The 24,140-nt window shown below is 39.1% G+C and overlaps 2 protein-coding genes across 9 annotated transcripts in view; both read left to right on the top strand.

The window, feature by feature from the left end:
* The window catches only part of LOC128862087 (FH1/FH2 domain-containing protein 3), a 228,145-nt gene that overhangs the window by 53,922 nt on the left and 150,083 nt on the right, over positions 1 to 24,140 (top strand). For all 6 annotated transcript variants that reach the window (XM_054100507.1, XM_054100505.1, XM_054100506.1 and 3 more), the window contains exons 2-4: positions 17,613 to 17,666; positions 17,742 to 21,931; positions 22,177 to 22,243. In XM_054100507.1, coding sequence (XP_053956482.1) covers positions 17,613 to 17,666; positions 17,742 to 21,931; positions 22,177 to 22,243 — 4,311 coding nt within the window. The remainder of the gene's footprint in view (positions 1 to 17,612; positions 17,667 to 17,741; positions 21,932 to 22,176; positions 22,244 to 24,140) is intronic.
* On the top strand, positions 14,956 to 15,961 carry LOC128862090 (piggyBac transposable element-derived protein 4-like). 3 transcript variants are annotated; one of them, XM_054100513.1, is made up of 2 exons: positions 14,956 to 15,050; positions 15,174 to 15,961. In XM_054100513.1, the coding sequence occupies exon 2, from the start codon at positions 15,177 to 15,179 to the stop codon at positions 15,900 to 15,902; it is 726 nt and encodes a 241-aa protein (XP_053956488.1). In that variant the 5' UTR covers positions 14,956 to 15,050; positions 15,174 to 15,176; the 3' UTR covers positions 15,903 to 15,961. The 3 variants fall into 3 exon arrangements, with proteins under 3 accessions (XP_053956488.1, XP_053956489.1, XP_053956490.1); XM_054100514.1 differs by having other exon boundaries at positions 15,177 to 15,961; XM_054100515.1 differs by having other exon boundaries at positions 15,262 to 15,961.

Consider the following 24,140-nt stretch of genomic DNA (forward strand, 5'->3'; position numbering starts at 1 on the left):
TAAAAACTTCAGAACAATAATGGTCGTACGAGTACATTTCTGCGTTTTGTCGCATTGTACAGAACTTATAATCGTTTATCAAGTTACATTTTTTTAGCGCAAATAAAACTCATTTCTTGTGCGTTACTCCTTCTCTTAGAAATAAAATTTAGTTTTTGAGTTTTTTTTGACAGGTCAAAAACCTCTAAATGCCACATATTTTTGATTCTTTCATCTAATCGCAAATAATTATGACTATTTTTTAGCTACTTTGAATTGTAGTCAGTTAGCTTCATTGTGAGTGGCCTGATGTCCGTTTCATGAGTTCCGAGCCCAATTTCCTCAATAAACTTTAGTATTACAAATTACTGTTTATTATCATAAATTAAATTAATTTTGTTTTCTGAATGTTAGTTTAAATAAATCCACCCGCTTATGAAGCCAGCCTGAAATTTATGAATTTTTCTTTTTTACATACAGTCGTACCTAGACCAGTTTTCTGTGTACTTGCTTGGCCTTTTGATATCTCCATGAGCTCCATATGCATTTCCTAGCCATTCATTAGCTGTTTGATTTTTTCGCTTGCGATTTGCTTCCTGTCCATTAGTTTTCTTATTCAAATAGTTTAGTTGGAATATCTTTACAATTAGCTCACCATGTTGCCGCATTGCCGTGCCTATTGTTTGCTTTATACAACTACAAATATACATACGCGTATGTGCTATCCGCCTCGCGGCAGGTACTCTAAAATCTGAATATTTCCATGGTTTGTTAATGGCATAATTCTCTAGCTGAGATTTTCCTAAAAGTTGTTGTTTTTACGTTTTTGAGAAAATTCGTTTTTGCGTAAACATTTTTTGTATTTTATGTGCACATACACATTCACGTATGTATGTGTACCTAAAGGGGTTATCAATAGGTGCGCTCGAGCTTTGGCAGTGCATGGCGGTCGTCTCGAGAAAGCTACAGCTGGAGTACTTTTTTGGCGGAATTACTTATTTGACCTTTACATTAATTCATGGAGGGCTAAGAGAAGCAATAAATTGTTGTGATTGATTCCAATTTTCCTCTCAATAAAAGGGTTTGTCCACTGCGTTCAATCTTATTGTCTTAAAAGGGGTTTGCAGAGTCTAGAACTCACCAATAAATCCATATTTTGAAACAACCGGATCGACAGATCTATACATTAGAGATACACGTAAGGTCGCTGCAGAATACTTTTGCCATTCAGGATAGGTACGTAGGTAGGTAGAAGAGGTAGTCGGTCATTTCGACCGTTACCGAACCGTTGTCAATACACAGTAGCAGTTTACCTGCCACTCTTCGTTAAACCGTTTTGTTTAAAGTCTGGCTGAAACTTATATCCATGAGGTCAACACCATCATTCAAAAACAATGAGCCCAAGTAGCTAAACCTAATGTCATGCCACGCAAGTCAGTGACAGAAGATATGTCTGACAGATTCTTCTTCCTTTTCATTTTTGCAGCTTCTGCAATAGCCGGAATGAGGTACATTCAATCTTTGAGCATGCCGACGGTGGAGACAGTAGCCTGACGTCCCATTTCGTCAGACTGTCAGCCATTCGGCATAATTCAAGAGAAAAATCGAAGCGGTACATTTCGCGCCGTGCTCAGGAACTTGCTCTGAGCACTGATTTTGATAGTATGATAAATTTCTACAATTTCCGTGTCTAGGTTAAATGTCAAACCCGAAGTAAGTCAAATTGAATAGCCTTGGTTTTCCCAAGATACCAGCTATACACTGCCAAAGTTGGAGCGCACCTATTGAAAACCCCTATACTTACTTTTTCTATCTTATCATGTGCGTATGTGGGGCTATTTAGATCTCGCACTCAATTTTTAAGATTTTTATTTTTAATTTTAGTCGCTTCTCCGCTCCATTTTCAACGAAACAATGTACTTGTTCCATGGTTTTGGGATTTGCTTTAATTTTAAATGTTTGCATTCTTATATTTCTTTGTTTTGCAATGCGGCACTCACTATGTTGCTCATTTGTTTATTTTTTGGGGGATATTTATGCTGACTTTAATTTATAAAATCAAGGTTCAGCCAATTTGTTGGCAGAGGGATTATTTCAGAATTTCTGGGAGATTTAGTTTCGATACATTAATTTTGTTTGTAGCTTTTGAAGGCTACAGTGTTTTAATTAAGTCGACATAAAAGTGCCAGATGTTAAACTAAAAAATGTATTTGCTCTTTTTAGTCTCTAAAACATGCGTTAATCTATGATATACTCGTATTTACATATAAATTATGATTCAACGTCCCTCAGATGCCACACTGGGAAATACTAAACCAATATGAACTGGCGCACAAAGAAAGAGTCACTGTTTCTTAAATCTGCACTCAAAGCTGACGCTGATCTACTGACCTATTGGCATATTCATACAGCTCTCTCTGTGGCTCTCACAGCCAACCGCTTTAGTGAGTGTAATCAGTTATTTCGACGCCACTGCGTATGAGCGACCCCTCAAAGCTGGTATATGAAACAAATTATATTTATATGGCTTGTGTAAATGAACCGCTTGCATGTTTCTCAAATCATCAATATGTGTGCCTCTTCCTCATAACCTAATGCCTTTACAAAGAAACAAAAACAACATTTTTATTGCTGTGGGCGTCTAATTAACCATTCGCTTATGGCGCACTATGATTTTCCAACCCATCCATTATTCACATTCTACTCATTCTAGTGCTAATAAAATAAACATTAATTGCTGGCTTAATAATCGCACATACCGATGTTATAACAACAACAGCAATGACAAAATCATGACAATAAATGCAGCTGCAACAAAGGAATTGATCAGTTCTGGCAAGCGCTAACGAATTTGTGTGGCTCGCAATTCTCTTTATATTCACTTTATTGGCTGTCAGTGATACAAGAGTCGTGTCCACTCTTCCGTTGCTTGCAGTTCCTATTTTCTTTCAATAACTTTCATTTATCGATCTTCCTATAACTTTTCGCTTTAATCATACAGAAGTTCGAAGATGTTTTGCCTAAGGGAGTCATCCTAGAGGCAATCAGTTGCTCTCGCGCCTATCATCCACGACATTATAAATAATTCATTTCTTACACTTTTTTCCGAAAAGTGTCACCGATTTCGCAGAACCACTCCGCTTTTATTCACTTCACTCAGTCATCGTAAAAAGTTTTGCTGTAAGTTAGCTGCTCGTCTATGCGTCAATTAATGAATCTACAAATAAACCTCCAATTTTAGATGTTACACACACACTGTTCACCAGTGTTGCAACAACAACCAAAACTGCAGTAATACCAGTGGATACCATGGATTTGGCTGGTAGTTGGTAGCTGTAGACGAAAATAGATTCCACTGCACGGCCGCTGTGAGTGTTTATGTGCTATGCTGTGTAATTGTATGCGTACCGCTTTGGTGAGGCGCTGCTGCAGTCGAGTTAAAAAAAAAACTAATTAATTGTTTCACTAAAAATAAGCGCGATAGTTGGCTGAAAATAGTGTGCAGGCAAATAAATAAATTTTCCGACAACTTTTATTGATTGAGCAGTCGATGCTCATAAAGTGCAGCAGATGTGGCATTTCTATTGATAGAAAGTGTTGAAAGGAATGGCTGAGGTAGCAGGCGGAAGGCAAACATTTTTATTTAGCTAAGTACTTCTGACATTTATTTTGTGCGTTGTAAACTATAAAAATAATTATATGAATTGAAGAAGAAGTTTTACAAAATTTTTTGTGATGGCCGAATCACCAAAAAAAGTGAATAGGCGGGAGATTATTGGCAAAGTTGAAACCTATAAGAGCTGAAAGGCGTAAATAGAAATTGATATGTTGGAAAGATTGCAACAGCGTTTTCTGCTAACAACTATAGACGCGCACATTTGACCCGCACATCCTTAAGTGGAGCTTTGATGTTGTGTTGCAAATAATCATCCGTGGTATGATGGTAATGGTAATGGTTGTACGGGTTAGGCTAAGGCCTTTATGCACTGCGACCTGCACTGATCTATTGTGCGCCCCATATTATGATACTTAATTATAACTATTTAGTATACCGAGGAATTGAACCATCCCCTTAGGAGGGAACAATTGTAGGTCTTCCTTCTCTCATAGGTACGAGCCCAGGATTCTGTGACACCTATGGCCTAATACCTCACAGTTGGTGATTCAGTGATCCATAGACTCCTCTGCATCACAGCAGGACCTGCATAATCTTGTATCAGATAAACCTATTGTGTTAAAGTGTTTTTATTACAGTCAAAGTGACCTGTAAGTGCTCTACAGAGTAACTTGAGGCACTTTTTATCCAGGGTTAGAGCAGATTTTGCTCTGTTGGCATTGAAGTTCAAAACTTTTTGGAGTGATTACGGCCGCTTGTGCCATTCCAGTCTTCCCTGATTTTAGTTTGAATCCATTTTTTGGTTTACTGTTTTATATTATTTCTGTTTAAAACCAAAATATGGGGTTGGTCCAATAAATAATTGAGTACGGTTTCAGTGTGGTCTTTCGCCTGGGTTATGCATACTGGATGTTGAACCCTGTGAGGTGTCCAGTAAGATCTCTTTTTTTCTAAGACCTAAGTTTTTCTTTTATTTGAAAAGAGGGTGCTTGCATAGTAGCTTCCTCTTGTATTGCTAAATGTAGCGGTGGTAAATTAAAAAGCGCTTCCATGTCAGCAGTTGTGGCAGTTCTCATGGCCCCTGTTATGCTTAGGCACGCCAGCCTTTGTAGTTTACACAGTTTTCATATAGCAGTAGTTTGATTTTTTAAGTTTTAACCCACCATACCAAAGACCCATATAGTACAATAGTTCTTGCTATTTGGGTGCAGATTTAGAAGGTCATTTTAGGGTTCAGACCGAAGGATTTACACAAGAGTTGTTTGGTTGTCCTAAGGTTTCTCGTTGTCTTTTTTGTTACTGAGTTGAGGGGGGCCTTCCAAGTGAGTTTTTTATCCAAGCTAATTCCTAGATATTTAACCTCTTCCTTTAGAGGTGTGTTAGAACCCTTTTCCCGGTAAATTTTTTTTATTTTTTTAAGAACACTTTTATTTCAAGCTGTACACATACATTAAGCAATATTTGTAGAATAACTCAAATTAATTTCAGTCGTTTATGGGATGTACCCAGTGGTACAACCCATTTAAGTTTTTTCCACTAGAGGAGGAGATCTGTGGTGGATTTTCTTTTGAGTCGGGTGAAAGCAATGGGATTTGCTATCATTTCCGTTATGAAGGAGTTAGAGTGAGCTAAGAGCCAGAGATTGTGGGATCTTGCATATTTCCCTATTTCTTGCACAACAGTGGATATTTGGAGGTCACGGTGTATTTGCGAGTTTGTAATATAGTGAGTTGGTGATCATTCTTAACGTTTTTGACTGAAACCGTTGTAAAATTTCGATATTGGAGTTTGCCGCGGTGCCTCAAAGTTGAATACCGTACGTCCACACGGGTTTTAGAACTACTTAGTACAAGAGCAATTTGCTTTCGACAGAAAATTGGGAATGACGAATTAAAAGCCAGTGAAGGTCTCTGATTTTAATACCAAGTGATTTTCTTTTCGAGAATATAAGTGTTTTCTACGTTCATTTTCTGTCTAGATGCGTTGGTAAATGGGATAGTAGTGGCTTTGGAAGGGTTGATTGATAATCCCTCTTTCCAACACCACTCCCAAGTTATATTTAAGGCATTGTGCATTAAGTGCCTTATTGTCCTTTCGTGGTTACCTTTAATTTCATTTCTGTAATATGTCATCTACATACCCAATTGTTTTATGCCGCTTATTTTTAAGGGTTTGTACAAAGCGTCAGCCAGGATAGACCAGAGCAATGGCGATATCCCCTTGTGAACATCAGTTCGCGGCTGTGATTATCCTTTAGTTTAGCACGTTGCTTACCCATTTAACAATTGCTGGATCTCCTGGCCCCCTATTGGAGAGTGCTAGTTCTATTGCTTGACAGTTCACGTTATCAAATGTACCCTCAATGTACATAAAAGCACAAAGGGCTGTTTTCTTTAGTGGTAAAATGCTCGCTTTTCCGTGGTATGATAGGTTTCAGTCCGTAAATTTGAGCAGAAAGCGACTGCATGAAGACTTCTACTGGTCGGTTGCTCTTTATTCCGTCAACACTTTCCATGCGGCCAAAGTAATAATCACCCGCTCTATGCTTCGTTGAATTTTTATTTGTTTTTTCACTGCTGTCTTTAGAGTTCTGAATTATTTATTCCCATTTAATGTTTCTTTTTGTTTTGCTTACATTGAGTGTCACCCTGGGACTCACTTGTTTGCGCATGCCTTTGTCCAACAATAATTTGCACTGCTAGTATTTGTACAGGGGCATAGCTTTCAGTTGACACAGCTGGGTTTCATTGGGTTTCTAAGAGTTCAAAAATTTCAAAGATTTCAAAAATTTTTACTATTATCTTTGTCACTTTTTTACTATTATATAAACTTAATTATTTATTTTTTGCAGTTTTTGTTTTATACGTTTTCTTTGTATTAAATGTATATCGGGTTTTTATTATAAATCGCACGTTCGCTTACAGCCAACCATCGATCTGAAGTCGCACGTTTGAGAATTACAAATTCCTAAAGCATTTATTAGAGAAATAACGGATTTCTTATATATGAAATAAAATGTGTTGCATCTTTAGTAAGTTGCATCTACTGAGTGTTAATGTTTTTTTTCAATTCGTGTTTTGCTTGTTGTTGTTAAGCTACCCCCATCGGCTCAGAAGGAACTATCGGGCCTTTACCTGGAACTTTGAATGTTTCCTCCGAGAAGTAATGGCTGTTAAGTTCGACTTTACTGGAAAAAACATCCTATTCGGACTGTTTTTTAGCCAGCGGTGATACACATTTTCAAATTTCGTAATTTTTCGTTTGGACACTCATTTTCTGAAATGTAAAGTGCCGTTACTCATGATGGAAAGAATAATGAGATGGCGTCTATCGTGGTCCCATTACCTTACTCTCAGCAAATTTGGCAACGAATTACGTGATTTTAGCACCAGTATGGCCAGATTCCCGTTTTCGTAACTTGATTTAGCATTTTTTTTTTTGTTATTTAGTCTCGCAGTTTTAGTTCTTTCTTCATGACATTTTTCTAGCCTCTTCTAATTAAAAGTAATGTTTATAATTTTATAAATTTTTTAAAAATTAATTCGATAATTCACTCAGTTTTACTTAGCTTTCATATTTTTTAACATCTGGTGGCATTGCCCGCGATTGCAGTTGTTGTTGGTGTTTTTATGCTTTTAGCAGTCAAATCTCTCTCTCCCTACTGCAGTGCTGCCTAGCTTTGAATATAAAAACGCACTAAAATGCCCATTTAAAGAAAATAAAACACCACATTTTTGTTGAATTATTGTACTTAAAGAACTTTGTATGCGTGACAAATTGTCTTTAGAATGCGCGTTTTTTTAAGTAAATGTGTTAAGCTTATGTATAATTTAATTTATGAGTTTTTTTTTGTGAAGCGAGACTTGTTTGCTATATTTGAGGTTATGTAACTAGTTAAGGTACTCGTTTTGTAAAAATGTCAGTATGGTTTCTTTAGTATTTTCTGGTATTTTGTGGCTTATTTTTACAATGAATACACCTCTTGTTGCCCTATGTCCCACTAAGGATTGATGGCCGGAAGAAACGATTACACCTCTATGGTTTTAATCCACATTCAGTAAATTCAAACGCCTTTTAAAATATGTAAACAAGTTTTCAATCTTAAGAAGAGTTGAGAGAGGGACACTTAATATTCTTGCATAACCTTAAAGGGAGCAAAAAATTAAATTCACACTTTCAAAATATCAAATTTTATAAGAACCAAATAATTTTCATTACCATTAAAATCTTCTCAGAGTGGCCTTTTTTAACATTCTTTGTATAATAATACAGTTTTTTTTAACTTAAAATTTCGGTAGCTGTAAATTAAAAAAAAAAAAAGAAACAAACACGAAGCTTCAAAATTTTCGCATTTTGGGTATAAAAAAGCACTAAATTTATTGCGAGGAGAAATGGTTGGCAATAATGCACAACTTGGAAAAACGTGGCGTCACGCACTCTCTGATAAGCGCAATCTTCTTTCTATCATTCTTGGCCGTTACTGATAGAAGTAGAAAATTATTTTCTATTTTACTTTGAAGCTGAGCGGATGGGCTTTTAACACAAGAACAATTTGAATAAAAAATACAAACCAAATCTTATTGTCATAGTTAAATGGAAATAATAAAACAATTCCCAAAACTGGCTTCCGAGTTTTTATTATAAATTTTCTATCAAATCTATGACCAGTATTTCTAGGAAAGGTTTTTAATTGTCTTGCCATCAATTGTTTTATCCAGGGTATCGCTTTGTTCATTGGGCAAGGATAGCCAAGTTATGATTCGATACTTTGATGGTCCCGGCGAAGACTTGAATGTCTGAAAAAATTCTTTTAGATCATTAGTAATAGTGGATGCTATGCATATATTTCATCTGCGTCATGTGTTGTTGGAGTCTGTCATATTGGAGGTTGTTCTAAGTACCTGATGGCTTTCCAAAGATTATAGTCATCATCTCTGTTTGGATCGGTATTTTTAAGATAATTTCTTTTAGCGCATTTTCTTCGACGTTCATGTCACCTCAGCAAGTAGTGGAGATTTCGTTTCTCCCAAAAAATCCTGCCTTTTCATTGCCTCTACTTTTTTCCTGTTTGATATGAGAAAATTCTGCACTCGACAAAGGTAAAGGAGGCAAATTTTTCCCCTGGAGAAGCTTTATCAGGGGAGTTGCTTGCCCTGAAAATCAGTTAACTATTTAAATGTTAATATTGGGAAATGCGTGTGTTAGCCAAAGATAGACACATTTTCGCAATGTTTTGTGCAATTTTCTGCCTTCCTAAAGAGTTGAGTACAGCATTTAACAATTTGTATACCGTGGAAGGGCAACATTTTTTCGTAGAAACGAAAAAACCATTATTTCCCAATAGAGGAATTATTTTCAGTGGTAGTTGTTGTGCTTTGCCTAATTATATAACTACTTAATTATGTCATAGATTTAGCCTAACCTTGTGGTAAAAATAAAATTAGACTTTATTTGCTTGTATTAAAACTATATACAGTTACAAGCCTGTATACATTTGTACATTGTTATTGTTGGGTGTGAAAAAGCTTTCGTTTTTTTTACCCATCTGCGTACGTACAAACATTAGTACGTTCGTCTATTTGTTTGGTTTCAATTACGGCATTCGACGAGTTGGCACGCGAATGTTCACAGTTGATGAAATTCTCTGGGCGAACGTGCCAAAAATTGCTTAATCCACAAACTGCAATACCCGCACATAAAAAAAGAAACTAAAATCGCTCAACGCCTAACTAAAAGTTTTAAATGCCGAAAGAAAGCTGAAAAAGATGCCGCAAAGTAAATGTAAGTAAGTAATTAATAAACGAAATTTAATGCCTGAAAACATTTGAATAATACTAAGTTAAAAAAGGGTAATAAATTGGGAAGAAAAAAGTTGCCTTCTTTGGATTGCCAACTTATCTTGTTAGGAAGAAAAGTAAATCGTCTTCTATTTGAGTTGACTATACCATTGTTGTTGCCGTCCTAAAACATTTATAATATTTATGGCCACTTTTTAAAATTGTGATTTTTCATGAAAAAAGGGTTTTTTTAATAAGAATTCATCATACAGTTAAGGATCAGAAGTGCGCAGATTCGAATTTTCGGACATGAAACACCAAATAATAGAAAAAGTGGTTTTCTAATAGCGGTCGTTCTTCGACAGACAATAGCAAATCTGCGAGTGTATTTCCACAAATAGGAACAGGTGCTTGGCCAAATAGCCGAACAAGGAGTATAAGCGTCAAGTTTATATAAGAATCCTCAATCTGTGAATGATAACTACCCCCACGTACACACTCATATAAGTCGATTCTTTTGAATGAAATTTTCGATGACCATTAGTCATATCATAATTGGAGCTTACTTGGTAATTACGCGCTGAATGTTACCTTTTTAAAATGGTTTTTTGTTCCAAAGCAAAAATTAGTTTACAGAAAAAAGAGGTTGTCTATAAAGTGGGTTTACTGACGATAGTTTAACGTGACAACGTCATAAGAAAGTACTGATGTAATGGTTGCAATTTTTAAAACAAAATTTTAATTTTATTTGTTTGATAGATATTTTGTATGGATATAGAGAAGGAGGTAAATGGAATCGCAATGGAGTTGATCAAGTTACATTTACACAAACGTGAAAAATGACGAAACATTTATCAAATTCATGAAAGATATCTTTATTTAATAAGTCAACAACACTGAGAGGCAACATCATCGATTTACCTTTTTCAAGACACTTTACACTCGGAACACCCCCTTTCATTTCCTACTTTTCCTATCATCGTCCTATTCTCAACAGAGAAATGGTTCATTACCATGCACACAGCAAGAAGGCATATGCAAATACAAACTTGTGAATTTACATATTGTACAATTTTAATTGCTATTCAAAAATGTAATAGAAAAAGGGGTATGAACGGAAGATATAAAACAATTAACTTTAATTTGATTTATAAATTGTTTTGATCGGTTAATGAATTATTCAGATATTAGACATTTTTTGGTCTTTGGCCTTTTGATTTTCTGACTCAATGTGGTTCATTAAATACCAATTAATTAGTTATTTGTAAACCTTTGTAATGTATAAAAATTTCTCATATAGACAAGCGTATTTCAATCCTCTATCACTACTGTTCATTATCCAAAACGCGGAACGTCATGAAAATGTCAGTGCCAAAAGATCAAGAAACCAGTTTTCTTTAGGCCCAGATATACTATATAATAAAATGCGTTGAAAATGTGAGTGTGGTAGGAAATGGTCGGTTTTCCACGAAATGGCACCATAGAAATACTCAGCCATGATTCGTTCGTGACCTGATCTATGGAAAAGATCTCCTCAAAGGGTTTACCGCAGAAAAGTGAATCAGTAATAAAGAAATATACGTTCGACAGTGCCCTCTGGTGAGGAGGTGGTTGGAAGACACGTATAATATGTAAAACATTTCCTTTAATATACCATTCATTTAGTGGCTCTGCAGCGAAAATAAGCGCAAATAAAATTTCAAAATGCCTTTTATATTTTGAAAACCACAGTAATGAAACCACAGTAAAATAAAAATGAAGATGGCTTTATTGATTAAATATTAAATAAATATTATCTTAGGATGTCAATACATTTCTGCATTTGATTAAACTAATTTTGAAAGCACTTTTGCCAGTAAGAAGTGGATTGTTGTTTAAGGGTTTTAACAGCTCCTTCAGGAGTTGAAAAACGTTGAACTCGCATTTTATTTAAGATGTTCAGACATAAAACGAAATCATTAAGTGCCAAGTCAGGGCTGTAAGGCGGATGACTCATTAATGCCATCTTTTGAATGCTTAAAAACCTTCTTGCGCAAGCCCATACGTGGAAGCTCGCACGGCTGCGGTGAAGGATGATTCGAATTTGGCGGTTGGTTTTCCTTACTTCTGCGAAAACTTCTGGTAAACAAAAGGTTTTGTACTACTAAAAAATTTACTACTTTAAGATTTTCTAGTGATACAGTAAGAACATTATCACATTTTCTGAAAAAAAAAAAAAATTATTGAAAGGATTTGATTCCCCCGCAATCAACTTTTGTTGGTTTAAGCTCGTCTTGGAATACCCATAATGTCGACTAATGTTTTGATTCAGGCTAATACACATTGAGCCAAGATTCGTCACGTGTTATGATGCTTTGGACGTGTTTAGAATTACTGAACGGAATTTTGTCTGCATTTCTTTATTAAAAATTATGCGCTATCCTAAGAGAGCAAATGTGCTTGAAGACCAGAAGCTCATGCAGTACACGTCCCACAAATACCCACAGCTGTCTTTATCTCGCGATATGTCACAGGACAAAATTGCATTATCAGTTCACGTACAGCACCGTTTGTTTCTGGCACAACAATCGTTTTTGGGTGGCCTTCACGAACTTCAGCGTGCAAGGACTACCAAGTACGGCCATGCTAGAACTCATTGTACCAGCGTTTCACAGTGGCTAAGTCTGGTGCTTCAATGCCAGAAATCGGAGTAAGCTGATCAATGCACGCCTGCCTCAATAGTCTACGTCGAAAGTTGTAATAACATAAATCAACGCACAAAAATTTTCACGAGTTGATTTCATTTCTTGAGCGAGACGAATTTTTCAACTCACTGAAAAAAGAACAAATAAAGCGCGTAAGTGGAAACGTTTAAAGTAAGTGTTTAGTAAAAAATACCAAACTTTTCTATAAAAATATCGAATTACAACTCATCACACACAGAGTTGCGAAGACGCGAAATACAAAAGGCAGCATCCGTATGTATGCAGCTTAAAAAGGTGCAGCTACATTCATTTCCTCCCAAATGAGCTGCTTAAGCCATGAATGCCATTTTTTACATGAGCGAGTATCCATCAACCTCTGTTTTCTATTATTCCAACCATTTTTTAATATCATTTTGTATATTTTTCCAAGTGTGACAAGTGTAATAAAATGTATTGTACAACAAAAGCACAGCAGACATACTTCAATCAGGCCACAACACCAAAGCAATTAAATATCGCAAATTCCAAAGTGATGCGAAAGTGATTTGTGCCATATGCCACAAATGTGTTCCCTGTTGCATCGATGAACCGTCGGCGTACAGGACAGGACGTCAGGCATCTGGATGCAGCAGGGCGACTCACAGTGTAAAGTGAAGTGCTGATATCTGGCATATGGCAGCAGCGGCAACAGTGGCAGGCGCCAAATCCATGCATTGCGAAAGACCCAAACACATACATGCGTGCGTATGTATGAGTGTGACCGGAGAATGCGTAAGATGTGGTAAATGTCAACATCTCAATGGCATTCCAGTACAAAAATAGAAGCTACGCTACCACTTTTGAACTTCTCTGCAGAATTTCGCACACAAATTTAAACGTAAAATAATCCGGAATATTTTGGTATTGGTGTACTTCAAGAATTGACTATAAAATAGCGATGTTTGCCTAAGATTTTTAAGCTCTTCAAGTGGACGCGACTCGATTGCAAATACAAAAATATGTTGCCCATTTGACAACAAAAACAATACATTTAAAGTACGTACATATCCAAATGCTCCATTGAGTTGCAAGCATAAAGTCCACATAACAGACATATGCACTTATACATACACACGTAGATGTATTTATTTTTATGTTCCATGAGTCTTTGTGCCGCGCTGATCTGGCTGCCATGGTAGTGAAGTCAGTGCCAATTATAATCTCGCAGATGTTGAAATAATCGAAATGAATCTGTTTACACATCCGAAATTAATTGAAAACCTTACCGAGGTGATGCGCTCCCAACAACGAGTCCATTTAATGGTGTCGAGTCGACAAAAGAACCCCTATAAAATATTTCCTTTATATGTATGTGTGCATAAGTCAGCAAACACATGCATAAGTATGAGTGCGTATTTTTTTGGCAGGGTAAACAGGAGAAAGACAAAGGCACACAAAACAATTGACAAGAATGCGCATATTTGAAAATACTTTTTAGCTGGCTCCGGCTACAGATCCGGTTCTGCCACTGCTGCCGCGGCACTACACACTTTTGGCGAGTCCAGAAATGTACATACATACGCACTTATTTATATGCTTATTAGCAGTGCTGTTGTTGTTATTTACGTGTATGATTTGGAAAATCTGTGAATGGCTTTTATGCACTTGATTTCTGGAGAGCGAAAACGCGTTGACTTCTCTGCAAGTTGCTCCAGTGCAATCTGTTGCATGTTGCCGCACATAACAACGAGCACAAATGCCCTACATACACATCCACATTGTGTTGTATAAGCCGACATTTGCGCCATTTTTTTGGTGAAGTGTTGAAGTGATTTCATATTGATCTGAAAATGCCATTCGTTATGATTTATGGCGCAATGAAGCAGCCTGGCGTGGTGTTCTGTGTGGCAGGTCGGTTCAAATTAGATTTGTTTCTTTTGTTTTAATATGAGAAACATATTCGAGTGGGGCTATGGCCCAGAAGTCCACTTAATAGAAACCAACACGCTTACCAGAGTGGAAAATCACCTTATACGATCTTGTTAGCAAGATTGACGCCGGGCTGAAAGCTGACGAATACACAATAGGCGTGTTCGTGGACATTGAGGGGGCTTTTGATAATGCCACTTTCGGCTCGATATGTTCTTCTGCCGAACGACATGGAGATAATCAAACCATTGTAAAATGGATATATTCCATGCTCTCTGAGAGCACCGCTGGTGGGAGCGGTGACGAACAAATCCCAGTCAGGACCAAGCAAGGATGTCCCAAGGGGGTGTTCTTTCTCCGCTGCTGTGGTGCTTCGTCGTAGACTCTCTATTAGAGGGGATGCAGGAACTCGGCTTTCACGTCCAAGCATATGCGGACGACGTCTGTGCGCTAACATTGGATAAATCCTTAAGGAGGCTTTGCACGAAAGTGCAGAGGATTCTTGACAAAATCGATGACTGGTGCATGACACAAGGTCTTTCCGTTAATCCGGACAAAACAACCATAGTCTTGTTTACGAGAAAACGGAAATTGGATGGACTCAGTCTTCCAACACTGAAAGGTGTGACGCTTGGTCTTTCCGATGAAGTTAAATATCTAGGAGTAATCTTGGATAAGAAGCTGACTTGGGAGACACACGTTTCACTGAAGGTGAACCGCACATTGAGGATTTTTCAGCAACGCCGTAGAGCCTTTGGTAAAACCTGGGGCCTGAAACCTGCTGTGGTCCTATGGATATACACAGCACGTATCAGACCAATCATCACTTACGCTTCTGTGGTATGGTGGCGATGGAGCATGGTTAACCCTCGAGAACACGCGCTATGAGCATTTTGCTCAAGCAATTTTTCATTTCGCGAAATTTTTATATTCTATGTAATTCTGGCACTAATTGTGGTGAGTACCTTCGCTAGTAGTTGTGCTTCGTACTTTGACGAGCATTTCTTTCGATTAGTGCACGATCGGACGTGTAGGCAGACGGTTGATTTTTGAGAGCGGCATTTTGCTCATTGCGCGAGAAACAATGTAAGTAATTTTTGATTTATCTTTTTTGTTGAAAACCTCGGGTTGTGAAAAGGGTTGCTGCCCCAATTTTGAATAGCGGCAGAAGCATTACCATAGATAATTATTTTACTTCAATACCTTTAGCAGATGAACTATACAAACAATATAGAAACGACCATTGTGGGTACAATAAGAAAAAATAAAAAGGAAATTCCACCTCAATTTATTTCAGCAAAAGGAAGGCCGCAACCACATACAATGACTGCATTTGCCGAAAATAAGGTTCTTGTCTCTTACGTCCCAGTGAAAAAAACGAAAAAAGTTGTACTTATGCTATCATCACTTCATGCCGATGGCCAAGCTAATGATGAAACATCTGAGAACAAACTCGAAGTAATAACCTTTTACAACCAGACGAAAGGGGGTGTAGACACTGTTGATCAAATGAAAGGCACATATTCAGTTTCCAGGATAACCTGCAGGTGGCCAATGCGCCTCTTTTTCACGCTTATTGACATTACTGGCATAAACGCACAAATTATTTACAAATCAAATACAGGCAATTTAACCCAGAGGAGGACGTTTCTAAAGGAAATTGTACTGGAGCTAATAAAGCCACATATTTCTAATCGGCATGCCATAAAAACTTTACCTCGTGATTTAAGAAATACTATGGATCGCATTGTACCAGCAAAAGAACCTGAAAGCCAACACCTACAACCTGGCTTTTGCGAGCTTTGCCCCAGCAGTAAAAAGAGACGTTCGAAAAAAGGCTGCACTTTATGTGGAAAATTACTTTGCACGGAACACGTTAAGTATATGTGCCCATCTTGCTTCGAAAGCAACGTAAATGTCAATCTTACCGAAGACTGATTTTTGTCTTTTATTTATTTATTTTGTTACAAAGAGTTTTTTTTGTTAATATACTAAAGTATGAATGTAAAATTTTTGGTTATGTCTTGATTGAATGAATTTATATAATTTTACAGTGTGAATTTCTTAAATAAACACATAATTGCAAAAAAATGACTTGGTATTATAACTATGTTAAAAATGAAATGTTTAAAAATCGTAATCCATTAAAAAGTTACATTCTTACATGAAGTGAGCAAAATGCTGATGCGCGAGAATCCGTGCTATCTTACGAGGCACGTGTTCTCGAGGGTTAATTCCACAATCCAGGAACTATACAGGCTAGAAAGAAGTGTATGTTTATGCATCACGGGTGCCATGAGTACAACCTCTGGTGATGCCCTAAATGCTATGCTTGATTTGCTCCGCCTGGATCTTAAGATACAATAGGAAGCAATAAAAGCAATGTGTAGACTCCATAAATGTGGTTTCTGGCACGAAGACGGAACTTCGGGACACAGAGAAATCTTTAAGTTGCTATATGAGCAATATCCATTGTTTTTGGCACCTAAAGACGACCTGATACCCCCAGTTTCATTTGGAAGGAAATTTGATGTCAGATTTCCATTGCGTGAGCAATGGAGCAATCCAGAATGCATGCAGGGACGGATATTTTCTTTACCGATGGGTCCAAGAATGAAAGAGGGTCTTAATATGTATCACTATGCTATGGGGGAAATGGCAACTGTTTTTCAAATAGAAGTTTTTGCCATACTGCAAGTATCCGAAGGGATAATCGAGAGAAGATGGAGCGGGAAACAGGTTGGAGTTTTCAGTGACATTCAGGCTACCCTGAAGGCAGTAGAGAGCGCGAAGCAAACCTCAAAGATTGTTCAAAAATGTAAGAAGAAGCTCAATTCTGTCGCAAGACAAAACAGGTTTGTACTTATATGGGTTCCAGGACACTCCGGTGTTCAAGGAAACGAAATCGCCGACGAATTGGCCAATCGTGGATCAGCGTTGCCCCCACAGGGGCCAGAGCCAATAATAGGAATGAGTTCCGCAGGAATCATGAATTAGATCAGCGATTATGTAGGCAATCTGCATAAAGAACGATGGTCCGGTCTAAAACGCTGCAGAACTGCAAAGTGTTTTGTGACAAGTCCGAACAGAAAACTGTCAAACTTTCCACTAAAACTTAGAAGGAAAGCCGTTCGGTTGATGGTCGGTATCATTACAGGACACAACCCATGGGGTCAGCATATGACCACCATTGGAATCATTGAGGACCCGGTGTGCCTGTCATGCTTGGAGGAGGCGGATAGCACTGAGCACTTTCTCTGTGAGTATCCTGCCTTTGCTAGAGCACGGCTACGAGTTTTGGGTTCCGATGTCATGAGAACGAGTACTATTCGTTCTCTAAAACTGGAGGATATCTACAGATTGGCCAAAGAATCTGGAAAATTCTCACAGGACTAACTATCTCTATCTCTGTCTCTATTCTTTCCTATCTCTTTCTCTGTTACTTTTCTCCTTCCCTCCTTGACTATCAACCCCCTTTCCAGAGCTTTAAATACAATTGTTGTGTTTCAGGAGCCACCAAATCTCCTGGTACTCCTCGGCTCGACCTTTTCAAATTTCAATTTTTCTTCGATTAATATGGGCCTGTGTTAATCTCTCGATGCCACAAAAATAAATAATTACTAAATACTGTTTTACCTTCCTTTGCAGACGCCATGGAAAAGCAGTTTGGGCTCTTCGTACAAACCGAGCGGCTCTAGTGCGGTAAGAAAAACAATGACAATTTCCTGCTATTTTGCATTCAGATTAACTGATATTTTTGTACAATTTCTCTTTTAGTACACTTCCCGCGATGACATTGGCAGCAGTCGCTATTCCTCCTTGGCTTCGCCCAGCACATATCGTCCGTCCTTCTCCAGTGGCACTTATCGCATTAAACGCGATCCGCCTTCAAGCCTACAAACACCTTCGTACACTAGTCGCTACACGTCGAATGTGCCAAGTCGTACGACCCACGTAGTGGACTCTTCCACCGACATAAACGGCTCGAAATCGAGTCAGCTTAAACGTTACACAACAACTGCCACCGGTAGTATCAGTAAGTATGGCTCGTCACGCGAACCAAGTCCGGCTGCGCTCGAAATTACGAATCGCATGCGTAGTCGGGAACCAAGTCCAGTTTCCCGTGCCCTTCGTGGCAAATCGCGTGATCCAAGTCCGGTGATCGATAGTAGTTGCAAAATAGGCTATGGCGGGCTAAATTCCTATCGCATGTCTACTCCGAAACCCGCCAGCACCACTAGCTATAATGCGCGCTATGGCAGCGGCACAGCTATTGGACGTGCGTCCACTGTCGGTCCTTCAATACTGCCAGACAAATCTATTTCGTATTTAACGGCTAGTGATTTTCACGCACGGTCTGCTAGTCGTGCGCGAGAGACCGCACGTAAGTCCAACGAGAAGGAACTCGAAGAAGAGGTGCCAGCAGAGCAGAAGAAGTTAGAAGAAAATAGTGAGAGTGAAAGTAGCTCGGAGGAGGAAGAGCAAGAAACATTTATATCAGTGTCGGTGGTAACCCGAGCTACGTCCCCAACGCCGCCTGGCAGTGCGACTACAGTGCAAAGAACACGACGCATGGATATCGCAAAAACAATTGAAAAGACTATACTTCGCTCCACAAGCAAGCGTGCAACTTTGGAGAAAGAAATTCAATCTGATCGCTTGGATGATTCGACAAGATACTCGCGCTTCGGTCTGAGCAGTCGCGTACCTTCCTATAGTCCGCATTCGGATAATCGTTATTCATCTACGAATTTACGATATAGTTCTAGTCCGCTGTCATCTGTTTCAAAATCTACTGCATCAAGTGTTTCCACTTCTTCCAGCGCGGAGCCGAAGAAAGAGGTTACTGCTAGTGGTGGCAAAACTCCACGTGCAGCTGGTAACGCCAAGTCTAAGCTGTCACCTCCAAAAGCTGTGCGCCTTAGCTCAAGGCAATCTTCTGTTGAAAACCTCACTGCCAACACAAATGCCAACAAACCACCCACTGCCCCAAAGGCTGAGTCGCCCACTAAAAGCAGCTCCAGCAGTGGACATGCACCAACAAAATTGCCAAACAAAGACTTCCGCAAATCCGCCTTAAATGTCGGTCCAACAGACCGTCCGCGTAAGTCTCGCACACCCAGCAGTGGCACGGACTCGGATGCTGTGCAGCATGCCCAAAATGACGTGGTGAATGGTTCCGCACAAAGTAAGGAACGCTCGCCGAGTGCTGGCTCAGAGGCTAGCAATGTGTCTACTACGTCAAGTAGGCGAGGTGCGACAGGTGAAAATAAAGCACGACCACGATGCCATGCCAAAAAATCCTCATCGTCAGCGTCATCATTGAGTCGTCACAATAGTTGCAATAATTTGAAAAATAATTCACACAAATTATGCTCACCTTCATCGTCTTCGACTTCATCGTCCACCTCAGCTGGCGTATCATCATCGAGCGGCGCGGAGAGCTCAGGGGAGCAAAAGAAGATAAACAAAAAGCATGGTAAGAAGAAGAATCTCAACACCCACAACAAAAATCATGCAGCCAACAATTCGAGTGTGACAAAGTCTGCGACAACTGGCACAGGTGATTCTAATGATTTGACGTCGCAGCGAGCGGCAGATGAAAATAGCAAGGCAGCACAACCACCACCACTACTGAACGCTAAAGAGCCGCGCGCCACCCAGTTAGAGGCAGCAGCAGAGGCCGCTGAATCATCGCGCACAAATTCAAGATCGCCACTCACCTCTTTGCAAGAGAAAACCTCTAATCGTTTGCAAAAGTTGTCGTCCGTATCGAATTTTTTTGTTGCTCGTCAAAGCGATGCAAATAGCGAACCAATTTTCATCGAAAGCTCTGAGAATTCGGGGGGCGATTCAGAGACGGGTCAGCTAATTGGCAGCAGTCTTACGGCAGCAACCAATTCGAATACGTCGCGAATAACTAACGCGACCACAACGACAACGACCTCGACTGATCCTGCCAGTGTAGCAGCAGCTGAAGCAGAATCAGCCACTACGATATCGAAACGAAACTGTTACAATTCGAGCCTCGACAGTACAGAGAATACAACTGCGAGGAGTTCCCGTAGTATAACGAAATATAGTAACGAATCGCAAGATCATAGTAGATCTTCGGAAACAAAATCAAGTAGTACAAATTTCCCCAACGAAACAACGGTTACAGAAACGGCGCTAACCAGTGAACAAGGAAACGATTCTTACACAACAACGGCTACTACATCTGCAGAAGAACAGGAGGAATCCAGCTGGTGGCAAGATACGAGCCGACAGATTAATACGGCTTCTGCTTTGGGTTATCATCAAAAAGACGATATGCGTTTCAAACTGAGACACATCGACTCCGGCGAAACTGGCTGGTGGTTACGCAACGACGAGGATGACACTTTGGCAGATGATGATTTGCGAACTCTTAATCAGGAAGAGGAAGACCAAAGCGAGGCCACTACAAATCCCACACAATCGCTGACAAACAATACGAGTACGCATAGCCTGAGTAATCAGCGCAACGCATCGCAGGCAAAGTACAGCTGGTGGACGAGTGACAATAATGATGGGGATGAAAATGAGCAAAGAGAAACAGCGAATGCGCAAAATGAAAATAATCAAAATGAAACGAACTGCATGGCCTATTATAAAGCAAATGGGGAAGGAAAGAAAATTGCAAGGAGTCACTGCACCCCAGAAAAGCCCTGGTGGGGTGCCTCAAATGAAAATAGTAAGGGTGATGATAATAGTAACGGGCGTTTAGAGAAATCGAATAGTTCGGGGAAGCAAAATGGCACCATTCAATTGAAGATTTGTCGTGTAGAATCGGGCGAAAAGCCATGGTGGTTGAGTGAGCCAGATAAGGCACAAAAGGACTGTGATGAAGAAGCGGTTGTCGAAGCAACTATAAAATTACCAACGAGAAAAAACAATAATGTTGAGCATTCGTCGAGCAGCAGCAAAGATGTGAGCGATGAGAAACGCTGGTGGATGTCTGGGCCACTGAAAAAGCAATTCACCGTACAACGTGTTGAGTCGGGCGAGCGTGCTTGGTGGCAACAAAATGACGAAGAGGAAGTGAAGGACCAATCCCCACAAAGGCAAAAGACAAATCCGGATCTCGCGCGTGCAAACTCTAATGAAAAAATTTGGTGGCAAAATGACAATGAAGAGAATGAACCAGTCAAAACATCGCGCGTTCGGGCGCTGCGTAGTGATTCAGGTGAGAAAGATTGGTGGCTTCAAGACAACGAAGGGGAAGAGAAAATACAAAATGGAGCTGCTAATCATTTGAGAAGTGAAGAGTGGAATGAAGTGGCGTCAGCCGCAGAAAGAGGAGTAGATCGCACCGACACAGAAGTGCAGCATATCAACGGTCACGTAGCTGGCGCGCAACAACAAAATTTTGGCACCGAGCTAAGTAATTCGTTCAATTTCGAATATTCAGAACGGCCACCACCATTGGGACAATGCGCCAGCCCCGTCGCCCTTGAGCAAGAATCGCCACCACAGCCACCGCACCCGCCAGTGCGCAACCTAAATCAATGCAAATCCCCCTACGATAACATTCCAATGTCGAAAGTTCAAGTGAATCACTACTATCAACCACAATATACTCAACCGCTGCCCACAGCACAGCCATTAACACCACAACCACCTTACTATCAGCAGCCACAACAACAACAGCAACATGCGCAACAAACAAATGATTATTACACACCATATGGTAATAATAACAACAATGCTGGCAACGTCAGACAAACGCTTGGTGAGAAGCTCTTCATTTCACGCCATCAGAACATCGACGAGCTTTTGGGCGGTTCTTGTCGCCCATTAAGCCCGCTCTTCTTAGACGGCAGCACCGGCAACAGCTTTTCTACAGTGCCGGCGAATCGCAACCTCTTCGTAGAGGAGATCACACCCGATCAAGTGCGCATACACGATAGCACAGCACAAATGCCGGTAATCCAACGCATGGAGAGGTGAGTACTGGTGTGTGAGCGTTAGTGGCTGATAAGGTGTGTGGTGAAAAGTCAATATGAAATGTGTGCCGTCGCCTATGAGTACATGCCGAGAAAGCTTATTGAATTATTTGATTTTATTATTTGTAATATGTAATTGTTTTGTTGAATATTTTTTGTATCATAGTTTTAATGTTTATTAATTTCTTTTCGTTTTCTTTTTTATTTTGTATGTCTGCCTTGATCGTTGGGAATTTGATTGAAAGGGATGAATGGGATAATTATGGAGGTGCAAGTGCCACCCTACCGACGGCGCAGTATGAACAGAAACTGGTGAGTGAAAAAAATGTTAAATATATTTTTTGAATAACAAAAACGGTCAAAGACTTTATCTGGTACTGTATTGAATAACGGTCAATAAAATAATTTTTATAATATAATTTTTTATAAATATAGTTTTACATTTTATACAATTTTGTGGACTTAATAAATATTAAGGAATTAATTGCATCGTATAAAGGAAAATAGGGAATTATGTACTTTGGACATAAAATTAATTGAAACTCCAAATTTTAAGGTCTGGGTTTAGGGCCATTTTACATACATGCATGTACAAATGTACATTAGGATGACCAAACAATTTTTTTTCTAGGTGCTACCCCCTAAAATGTTCTATGGGTAAAAAAATTAGGCACCTATTATTTTTATTAATATTTATCGCCAACGCTTTAAAAATTGCCATTGAATTCTCATGAGAAAAGTAAAATTTTCAGATCGATGTTATATAAAATGCTTACAGATGGATGAGAATTATCGCAAACATTCAAAAAATTATAATATATGCTTTGTTTAAAAAAATGTAGACTTTAAACCACAAAACCATAGAATAAACATAGGAGATAACATTATAATTTTTATTTGGACCATCCTGTATATAATATATTGGCCGTCAGTTTTTCTTACACCGTTGATAACACATCAAGAGAATTAAGGAACACTTAGTCGGTATATGAAAACCCAATAAATGAAAAGAAATATATGTACTATATGATGTCCGTGTGCATTTTTTCATTACTCTCTATGCCTACATTTTGTCAAAAAAGTACCGGGAATTGCTCAATAAAACGCAAAATAACACTGTGGAACAAATTCAGGTTAGCAAAAATTAGGTCCATTCTGAGAGTGGCGGGTGAAAATAGAGGCGAAATTAGAAGACCCGTATCGCGCCGTTTTTTTATGTTAGTTCGAATTTTTTTTAATCGGCCTTCGAAGTTCGAAATCGGAGCAAAATTGTTTATATGGTTTTTTGGCTATAACTCGTCGACTAATTGATATTTTTTCAATCTGTAAAAGCCAAATTATTGCTAGAGACCTGTGCAATAATTACAATTTTTGAAAAAATTGATTTCGACAATTTTTGTGGTACTTATGAAACAATATACTGAAAATCGGCATTTGACTGCAAACTTCGAAGGCCGATTAAAAAAAAATTCGAACTAACATAAAAAAACGGCGCGATACGGGTCTTCTAATTTCGCCTATATTTTCACCCGCCACTCTCAGAATGGACCTAATTTTTGCTAACCTGAATTTGTTCCACAGTGTAATTGTTTAATCATCATTTTGTCGCTTTCAAAATAGGCTCACAGGCACATATGCCAACGATTAGTCGATCATCGAAGCACCTTTTAAACGCGTTTGAAGGGATCTTCTTCAGCCCCTTCAGCGAACTCTCCTTAATGGCCTCTATCGACTCAAAGCGACGCCCGCGGAATAGCAATTTAAGTTTTGGGAAATGGAAAAAGTCACAGCGGGCTAAGTCCGGTAAATAGGGCAGTTGTTCGATGATATTTGTCGAATTTTTGGTAAACAAAATGTTCACAATATGAGCCTTGTAAGACGGTGCGTTATCATGGTGCAATATCCATGAGTTTTCTTTCCACAAACTGAGCACTTTCCAACGCATATTCTCTCTCAAATGAGGCGTAACTTCCAAATAATATTCTTTATTCGCTGTGGAACCATTTGGAACGAATTCAGAGTGCACAACCCGATGATAACCAAAGAAAACGAGTAGCATGACTTTCACTTTTGACCGACTTTGACGTGGTTTTTTGGGGTTCGGCTCATGTGGTTGTGTTGACTGGTTGATTGGTTTGCATATCAAACTCATATACCGACATCTCATAACCTGTTATGATGCGCTGGGTCCGAATTGACTTGCTCAAGC

Source organism: Anastrepha ludens, chromosome 4, assembly GCF_028408465.1.
Source record: "Anastrepha ludens isolate Willacy chromosome 4, idAnaLude1.1, whole genome shotgun sequence".
NCBI lineage: Eukaryota > Metazoa > Arthropoda > Insecta > Diptera > Tephritidae > Anastrepha > Anastrepha ludens.